Source organism: Sinocyclocheilus anshuiensis, unplaced genomic scaffold, assembly GCF_001515605.1.
Source record: "Sinocyclocheilus anshuiensis isolate Anshui unplaced genomic scaffold, SAMN03320099.WGS_v1.1 scaffold2121, whole genome shotgun sequence".
In the NCBI taxonomy this organism is placed as follows: domain Eukaryota; kingdom Metazoa; phylum Chordata; class Actinopteri; order Cypriniformes; family Cyprinidae; genus Sinocyclocheilus; species Sinocyclocheilus anshuiensis.
Window position 1 is genome coordinate 20,158 of NW_015551102.1, and position 10,339 is coordinate 30,496.

The 10,339-nt window shown below is 36.2% G+C and overlaps 1 protein-coding gene across 2 annotated transcripts in view; it reads left to right on the forward strand.

The window, feature by feature from the left end:
• Positions 1-10,339, forward strand: part of LOC107662805 (serine/threonine-protein kinase N2) — a 29,437-nt gene that overhangs the window by 10,320 nt on the left and 8,778 nt on the right. The window contains exons 1-8 of one of the 2 annotated variants that reach the window (XM_016452918.1): positions 1,203-1,357; positions 3,609-3,732; positions 3,830-3,984; positions 5,091-5,304; positions 6,802-6,987; positions 8,272-8,381; positions 8,925-9,068; positions 9,170-9,245. In XM_016452918.1, the coding sequence (XP_016308404.1) occupies positions 1,325-1,357; positions 3,609-3,732; positions 3,830-3,984; positions 5,091-5,304; positions 6,802-6,987; positions 8,272-8,381; positions 8,925-9,068; positions 9,170-9,245 (1,042 nt within the window). In that variant the 5' untranslated portion in view covers positions 1,203-1,324. Of the gene's footprint in view, positions 1-1,202; positions 1,358-3,608; positions 3,733-3,829; positions 3,985-5,090; positions 5,305-6,801; positions 6,988-8,271; positions 8,382-8,924; positions 9,069-9,169; positions 9,246-10,339 lie in introns of those variants that run through there. The other variant, XM_016452917.1, reaches the window with a different exon arrangement.

Sequence of the window (10,339 nt, forward strand, 5' to 3'; positions counted from 1 at the left end):
AAGGTTTTTGAGGAAAACATTCCAGGATTTTTGTCCATATAATGGACTTCAATGGTGGCCAACAGGCTGAAGGTCCAAATTGCAGTTTAAATGCAGCTTCAAAGTGCTCTACATGATCCCAGCTGTGGAATAAGGGTCGTATCTAGTGAAACGATTGGTCATTGTCTTAAAAACTTTTTAATCACAAATGCTCGACTTTATGTAGTCACGTTGGAAAGGTCAAGCATGACATAGGCTAAAGTACCGACCCAGTGTTTACAAAGCGAACATGCAAAGAAAGTCAAATGCCCTTTACAAAAAAGGTAAAACAATGATGTTGGACGATTTTGAAGTTGGAGGAGAAAACGAGAGTTTTTCGCCCTACCCTATCTTGTAGAACCAGAGTACACAGACGAAGAGCTAACCGTGCATGGCCTTTCCAACGTGTTTACGTAATGCTTGAATTTGCGGACGCGCAACGCAGATCTAGTGCAGGACGTGCATTTGTGGTTAAAGTATATACATTTTTCTTTTTTAGAAAATAACAGATCGTTTTGCTTGATAAGACCCTTATTCCTCGGCTGGGATCGTGTAGAGCCCTTTGAAGCTGCATTGAAACTGCAATTTAGACCTTCAACCCATTGGCCACCATTTAAGTCCATTATATGGAGAAAAATCCTGGAATGTTTTCCTCACAAACCTTAATTTCTTTGCGACTGAAGATAGAAAGACATGAACATCTTGTATGACATGGGGGTGAGTAAATTATCAGATTTTGTTTTTTAATTCTGGAAGTGAGTTAATCCTTAAATCATTTATGTCTTCTTGTAAGTAGGTGGATCATGTTGCTAGAACTACCTATAATGTGGACTGGACTGGACCTTTTGCCGTTTAGTTAAAAGCCTGGCTTTGTAAGACCTTTATCTAAAGGTTTTCAAACAAAAACAAAGCTTTTAGCATCATCTGCCACATCAGTCACATTTTATTTTTCCAGTGTAGTTGTTTGTGGTTTACTTTCATAAAAATGACAGCGTGCTAATGCTAGCTGTCCTGCATTTAGCATTTTCTACCTGCACTAAAGGATCAAGTGTGGGTTCACTAATCTTGTGTGTGTTTCCTGCTCATATGTTTAGTGTCATTTCTCCAACATTCCCAACATGCTGCATTGTTGTTTTAGTGTTTTGTTAACTCTTTGATGTCGATTTGTGTTTGTTCAATGTCAGAGTACCCGCTAACCCCAGACACCCCCAAGAGTGAAGCTCGGACATCCACCAACAGTAGCAGACTGGCCGCTCTGAAGAAACAGGCCGACATCGAGCTCAAAGTGAAACAGGGAGCGGAAAATATGATTCAGATGTATTCCAACGGCTCTTCCAAGGTAGTAGTCTGCCTTTAGAGGATCTGTGGTGTGTGGTTTGTGTAGACTAATGCATTTGCTTGTGGTACCAACAGTTATTTACATGGACATGGAATCTTTTTTCTTTTTTTTTTGTGTTGTTACAAAACAAAATTGCAAAAATAATAAGGTCCATTTCCAAAAACATTCCCACATTTTGCCATTAAGTAGTCCTGCCCCAGACTCATACCACTTGAGCCAATGCAGTGTTGGGCTGTTTAGAATGTTTTGATGGTGCCACTGTGTTTACATTTTTCAGTTAAATCAACCTTAAAGTGAAAAACTTGTAACCTCTACATATTAAGCTGGAATAGGAGAAGTATTTCAAAAATACACGTCGTCTTTATATTACACTAAATACTGTGCTTTGCTTTTACTCCCAGAGAGGATAAGCCGTTTGATCTCTTAAAGATCTTGAGAGAGAAGATTCATCCCAAGAAATGAAAACAGATGTTAGCAAACATGTCCTAAAATTGAGTGAAATCTCCTCTCCTATTTCCAAAAGAGGTAAAGGAAGCCAGACTAGACTCATTTATACACATATGCCAATGTCATGGTTGTAACCCCCTAGGGTGCAGCTGACATTAAGGAGAACTGGAATAGAACAGTTCAGTTATGTTTCTCCACCCTCCCCCTCAGGAAATCGGGCTTTGGTGCTAGTTACTATACATGTAGTGTGTTTCAAAACATAAATGTAGTATCAGCAGAATCGTTCTCATGGTATGGCTTGGCTTCGGTCTAGAGTGTCTGACCCTCCTTTTCTCCCTTTTATCAAGAACGACGCTGTTAATTAAAGGGGTGGTTGATTGTGATTTCATTTTTTTAATGTTAGTTAGTGTGTAATATTGCTGTTTGATCATAAACAATATCTGCAAAGTTACGAAGCTGAAAGTTCAATGCAAACGGGAGATATCGTCTTTTAAAATTCTGGCAGTTTAATGCCTACAAAAACGACTGGTAAGGGACTACAATGAGTTACTTCCCGGGTCCGTTACGTCAAGAACCCAGAATTTTACATAAACCCCGCCTCCGGGAACACGCAGCAAAGGGGGCGAGGCCATGCTGCGCTGCTTTAGAGAAGAGGAAGAGAAAACTACAGGTGCATGTAAAAATCTATTCATATATGAATCGCGATTCTGTCTTCTAACGATTCTAATGGATCTCTCTCTCTCTCTCTCTCTCTCTCTCTCTCTCTCATTCAGATCATCAGACCAGTGAATACACTTATTTTCACATACTATACTTATGAGAAGCATTATACATGGACGCAATGTAGTTACAACTAAAGAGTGTTTGGTATGCCAGGCAGCCCCTTCAAGTGTGACTATGTTCACAATACAGTTAGGCCTCAAGGACCATTTTTTATAAACAGTAATACATTTAAAAAAAATCAGAACACATTTTTATTAAATCAATTTTTAGGGTTGTCAAAAGTGACAAGTGTTTAAGGATATGTTTAAAGGAATTTTTTGGCTGCATTAAAAGGGAACTTAATGTGTTAAATACAAAATAATGTGATTTAATGTTAAAATATTTAGGGCTGTATACCATTGTTTTCCTTCTGCTTGCTTGAGGATGTAGTCCCTGACATGCAAACAATAAGACCATGAGTGCTGCGTTGTAATCTGTTGTGAAATATTGAAATATATAAAGCAATCATTACTTTATGTACATTTAAATAGAAATGAAATGAAATCTTGATTTGTGCACTACTGTTCCAAAGTTTGGAGTCTATAAGATTATTTTAATCTTTTTAAAATCTCCAATGCTCGCAAAGGCTGCATTTATTTGATTAAAAATATAGTAATATTGTGAAATATTATTACTAATTAAAACAACTTGTATTTTGAATAATTTATTCCTGGGATGGCAGAGCTAAACACCCATTACTTTAGTGTCACATGATCCTTCAGAAATCATTTTAATATTGGTACTCAAGAATCATTTCTTATTATTACCAGTGTTGTGCAGTTGTATAACTCTTTCCACAAAAATATTAAGAAGAAAGTTTTTTTTTAGGATTGTTTTATGAATAGAAATTCAAAAGAACAACATTTATTTGAAGGTGTATATCTCCTTTTCTGTTTATATTTGTATCTTTTATTTTATGAACTGTGGATCTGCATTAAGAAATACTTGTCATTATAAAGTGCTGTTTGTGCATATTTTATTCCTCTGTTCGTTTCTGAACTCCTCTTCTGTTTTTATTTTCCTCCTGTGTCTTCATCTGTAGGACCGCAAACTGCTCGCTGCAGCTCAACAGATGCTTCAAGACAGCAAGACAAAGATAGAGTTCATTCGAATGCAGATTCTCAAAGCCAGCCAGACCAGCGAGATGAACTATGAGAACAATGACGGTATGTGGTCTAGCTGATTTCCTCTGTAATTATATCTGTGATTTGCAATTTAAATGGGCAGGAGTGTGGTAATAAAACATAAATCTGATGTTTGCAGTGACTTCAAGCAAGCCTATAATCAGTCCTCTGGACCTGAGGATAGAAGAGCTCCGACATCACTTCCGGATAGAGTCTGCTGTGGCAGAAGGTGCCAAGAATGTGATGAAACTGCTGGGAACAGGGAAAGTGACGGAGAAGAAAGCTCATTCAGAGGTCGGCTCCATTTCTAAATTGTAATGATTTTTATAGTCGCTCCTTATCATTTTCCTGTGCTTCATATAAACAATTTCATGTCTGCATCTATTTAATCCAGTTATTCATTTAACGATGCACTTTTAATTGCCTCTGGGGCCAAATGTTTACAGCTTTTCTCACTTTACACCATAATTGTGGTATGACTCAGGATGGTTAAATGGTCTGTAAAACTATTGTTTTATTCCTGTTGTCAGTTTCCTGTCTGTTGGAATTAATTTTCATTTTAAAATGTGTTTTAAGTGATTTTTGTAATACAACACATAAAAATGTGACCTGACAGGAAGCAGCTTTCTTTGGCAACGATAGACTCCATATGCAGGGAAAAATATTCAAGCTAGTTTCGCATGATAGCAGTCAATCAGAATACTGGCCACTGAAAGAAATTTGTGTGCCTCTGAATCATTATGTATTTGAAGATCTTCCTGTTTGCTCACCTGGTAGAGGTTCATTTTAGGGCTGCACGATATCGGAGAAAACTGATATTGCAAAGTGTTGTTTTTCTGTGATATTGCGAATAGAAAAAGACAAGAATTTTCTCCACATGATTTGAATAGCTCTATTTTGAAAGAATTAATAAATCTGGAATTAATGGGATGAACATCTGATCTGAATAGAAAATAAAAATTATTTTATGAAAGCTGAAAAACTGACTTCACTCTGAAGACATTTTCATGGGAACCATCCTTTTAGGGTTGAATGGTTTGGAAAAACGTATAATAGTATTTCAGATTTTTGTTGCGCTTCTTTAAAAAAATAATAAAATAAATATATTGAAATAGTACTATTGTACTGTAAAATAAAACAAAAAATAAAGTATTTATTAAAAAAAATAATACTGTGAAATTATTATTTCACAGCATTTTACCGTAATTATGATTTTAAAGTATTAAAATTATTATTTTATAATAATAGGAATAAAAAACATCATCTACAACAGTTTCTAGTATAAGACCATTTGTCACAGAGAAATTTGAATCCTTGTTCTCTGAGGCAGCACTGTCATATTCAAAATGTGAGTATTTATGTCTGTATGCAGTTGTAAGCACTGTCTAACTTTCTTGCAGGCTCAAGCCCGCTTGAATGAGTCCAGTCAGAAGCTAGACCTTCTGAAGTTCTCTCTGGAGCAGAGACTCAGTGAGCTGCCCAAAAATCACCCGAAGAGCAACCTGATTATGGAGGAGTTAGCAATGGTGTCTTCCCCACCTCTCAGTCCCCGCCATAGCATCATGTCCACCAGCAACAAGTACAGCACTGTGGCCAAACCTGCTGCTCTGACCGGTAACAAAACTAAATCAATACAGTCACATAGTATTTACTGTTCCCATTTTAGATTGGTTTTAGAAATGACAGCTTGTAACAGAGTTCAAACCTATTTGTACTGGGAGCAAAGTGCAGAAGTGAAGTGAATCACAAAACAAAACCATTTTTCACCAAATATTTGTCTGAAAACCAAATTTACTTCACCTGGAGTGGCGCAATGCATTTTTTGGGATAGTCTGCCATTCATAAAACATAGAGGTTCATCTTCAAAACCCAAATTAAGAGATTTCTGTGCCTCCATTGAAAGCCCATTCCACCAAAACTGTGATGCTTCAAAAAGTTCATAAAGAGCTTGTAAAAGTAATCCTTATGAATTGAGGATTCATAGCTTTTAATCAAATAAAATATTGATCAATGCACATCAGATATGGTCAATGGAAGCTCAAAGGTGCTCGCTTGTTGCACAAGAACCAATGGTGTTTGTTGTCGCACGTTAAGCAAGTATGTTTGAACTGCCATTGACCATGTTTGATGTACTCAATGTATGTGCATTTATCAATGTTTATATGTGAATCAAAAAAATATATAGTTTCATATATATATAAATTATATTCATCATATAAAGACTACACTGCGATTCACATGAATAACTTTTATGATCTCTTTATGAAGTTTTGAAGCATCAACATTTTGGGAGTATTTCAGTCTTTCAGGTTTTACTAATATCTTCATTTGTGTTTTGAACAAAAGCTATGGTTTTCAGATAACATGAGGGTGAGTAAATAATGACAGAACTTTCATTTTTGGGGGAACTATTCATTTAAAGGTTAGTAAACCAACTTGAAAGAAAAAAAAGAGAAAGCAAATATTCCACTATAAGAGAGTCTTCTTTTATTGTTCAGTGCTAGGTGATAAAATAGCACCCCCAATTGTACTGGAGTATATAGGACAAAATCCATATGCTTAAATTTTATTGGTAGATGGCGTTGGAAGTAAAAATAAAAATCAACCTATACATGGGGGGGAAATTCTGCCAGTGTTCACACAAATTCCATCACCATGAATAGATCCATGGGAATTCATTGATTCAATTTATAGTCTTGTTCACTGCCAATATTTGCTCTCTCTAGTCCTTTTTCACAACACATGGTACTGTACATTCAGCCCTGTTTCAGATGGGCAACAGCTGTCTGAGTTTAGGCATTTAAGAACTACATTCAAATTTTCACACTGTCAACATACTTGGCCCCAGTGGTCCCTTCCACCACCCTTGGCTTTATCACACACAACTTTGACCTTCACTCTGAAGGAGAATGAGAGTGCTTACGTTACCATTATAGACTCGTAGTGCTTTCCATATATGGCTCTATAACCACTGCATGTGTCTTGAAATAGACATTTACAATTTCTTGCACACTCATTATCTTGTGTTAATCAGAATAGATGTGTTTGGTGATTTACATCTCAGATCACACAGAACTTTGGCTTTGAGTTGGGTTTGTTGTAAATCTACAGGCACATTAGATGTGAGGCTCATGGGCTGTCAGGACCTCCTGGAGAACGTCCCAGGTCGCTCTAAGACAGCATCTGTTTCTCTGCCTGGCTGGAGCCCCAGTGAGGCACGCTCCTCATTTATGAGCCGAGGAAACAAGAACAAATCTGGCAGCAGCCGAACCCTCTCCAAGTCCGATGATCTGTCCAGTTGAGTGGCTTTAATTTTTTTTTTTTTTAATGCGTGTTGGAAATCCAAGTTAATATCATTCCTTAGAATCTTGAATGGCCATTGTACTTCACCGTTTCATTGTGAAGCAGAACAAATAAAGAGTTGCCAAATTTTTTTTTAACTAAATTCAAAAACACTAGACTGTGTTTACAAAGTGAAATGCTGCAATTTGCCATATTTTTCCATCTTCACTCATTGTCTCTGCCTTGATTATACTTTTATTCTATACAGTGTTATTTTATATGGAAAACAATACTTGTTCTGACTTGGAGTGCAAGTGAATACATTACCATTCAAAAGTTTGTCAGTATGATGTTTTTTTGTTTTAAAGAAATAACTACTTTTTATTCAACAAGGACACCTTAAATTGATCAAAAGTGGCTGTAAAGACATTGATGTTATAAACGATCTTTATTTAAAAGGAATTGTTATTTTGAGCTTTATATTTTTCTAAGAATCCTAAAAAAAATCATCACACCTTCCACAAAAATATTAAGCAGCACAGCTTTTTTTCACCTGTGATATAAAAAGAAATGTTTCTTGAGTACCAAATCAGCATATTAGACTGATTTCTGAAGTATCATGTGATACTGAAGACTGGAGTAATGATGTTGAAAATTCAGTTTTGGCATCACATGAATACATTATATTTTAAAAAAAGAAAACAGTTACTTTTAAATTTGTAATTGTACATTTCACAATGTTACAGTTTTACTGTATTTTTGATCAAACAAATGCTGTCTTGATGAGCATAAGAGACTTTATGCTACATTAAAAAAAATCTTGCCAACCCCAAACTTTTAGATGGATTTGGGTAGTAGTAGGACTGTCAGTCAATTCAAAACATTTAATTTAATTTATTACTGTTTTACATTGAATTCAATTGCTACCGATTCATTACAGGATTAATAACTGAATTATCACAATTAATAGCATATATCAACATTTGCTTAGATAATCTCCCTGTAATTTCAAAAACATGGAATCAAATAATCTATTTTTATTTTTTTAATTTTTTTTTATAGTATATGTATTTGTTTTTGTTTGTTTTTTATAGTCTGTTTTTTTTTTTATTATTATTATTTTGATCATATGCCTAATATCATATGATCATATGACTAATGCCTTTGGGTGTATTTTTATTTTCATCACAGCTTTTTAAATAATAAATCGCATTAAATCAATGTATTAAATACAAATCCCTAATTCATGTTTCTGTTCTAAAGTAATAGTTTAAGAGTTGTTTTGTACTGTTATGACAGATGAAATCAGTGCCGTTCTGAAGCTGGACAACACAGTTGTGGGACAGACCCATTGGAAGCCAGTTAGCAACCAGTCTTGGGACCAGAAGTTCACGCTGGAACTTGACAGGGTAATGCATGAGAAATTGCATAAAACACACTTGTCAAACCACAATCTTATCCCATAATCCTCTCGACACATGAGTAGATGAGCACACATATACACACATGCTCTCCATTCCAGCCGCTCTCAATTAACTTTGGAAATGTTAATCCCAGATTTGACCCAGTTCTTATGGAAACTCAGACAAGGCAGATCAGAAGTCATCGTTCATAATCTCTTCACTCTCACATACATAAATATCTCTCTTTCTCGCCCTTTCCCTATATGTTTGTTATTGAGTCACTCTCAACACAAGCAAACCTCAGTTTGCTTTTATGTTTATGACATTGTTCATAGTTCACAATCAGTATTGTTTCCCTGTTTTTTCAGCTTGTCCTTTATAATGTATCTCCATTCCAAAAAGTGATTTATTTATTTTTTATTTATTCATTCATTCATTTTTTTTAAACGAATATATTGATTATTTAATTTTCACTTCACTAATTTACACTTCAAGGTGTGTATATATACTTAATATCAGATACTAAATGCTTTTTTGGTTGACCTGTAGTCTCGAGAGCTGGAGATAGCTGTGTACTGGAGAGACTGGCGCTCGCTGTGTGCCGTTAAGTTTTTACGGCTGGAGGACTTCCTGGACAACCAGCGTCATGGCATGTGCCTTTACCTGGAACCGCAAGGAACACTGTTTGCTGAGGTACTTTCATTTTGTCATCACACACAGACATGCAATATACCAGTTTGATGGCCCTGTAGAGGATATTTTTATTGAGATTATCTCTATCTCTTTGAATACAGGTTACGTTTTTTAACCCAGTTATTGAGAGACGACCTAAACTACAAAGGCAAAAGAAAATCTTCTCCAAACAGCAAGGTAAGGTTATGAAGTGGCAAATATGCTTCAGTGTTGAGAAGGCTTAACAAGTTCACTCAAACAGATTAGATTAAGCAGCCTACTCTTGACACAGTTCTGTGGTTCAATATTGCACTGCTGTGAGGCCAGTGTTTACACAGTGAAGTCAGAATGAACTTTGACCTTCCTTTGAACTTTTTTGAACCATTAATAACAAAGAAGGTGAATAGCTGGTTGAGAGCAGGGTGTCCGCGGGGTCTTAAAAAGTATTAAAAGTTGATAAATCAATTTAGAGAAAATTAAGGCCCTTAATAAGTATTAAAAAGTCTTAAATGCCATTTTCCAAGGTATTAAAATTTGTATCATCTTTTCATTAAGTATATTTGTCCGAATAGTGGGGTTCTGTGTAGTTTATTTATGGAATCCTGCAAGATTTGACGTCATCTGTTTCAGCGCTCACTGACTGACTGCGCCGGTGTGTGATAGCGCGGGGCTTGTTGATCCCGCTCTGGCTGAATTTCTGACCATTATCGCATGCTCCCATCCGCTCCCGCGATTTTTTGTGTGTGCTCCCGCAAACATTCTAATATTGTATATTATTTTCGCGCATCAGGGCGCCGCTATCAATATGTGGCGTATTTAAACCCCTTTTGAACGAGCGCTCGCAGTTCACTTTCACTTTCGATTTCGCGATCGCGCACGCAGTGTGTAAAGGGAGCACATCTTACGATAAAAGATATTTGTCAATGAGCTCCGGATCTGCTGAGGAGCAAATCCTCCAACATCTTGTCAGTTATCTCTCCTTACTTTTGACCCGTGATCAGTCAAATCTGACTTCTGCAGCTCGTGTTGGATGCAGGGTTGATGTTGTTTTTTTCCCACTAAATTGGGCTGCTTTTAAACTGTTGCCATGGGGTTGATTTTCTCCAGTGGGTTAAAAGTTTAAAATATTGCATAAATTACATCTGGTTGAAATGCTTGTACTGAAACATTTTGCATTCTACCTGTAATAAAACTGTGCTAAATGTTTTGGGCCACACTGAAGCCTTTGAGCTGTGTTTATGATCAATGTGCATAACATTGACTGTAAAATATGTATTTTAGGGATGGAAATG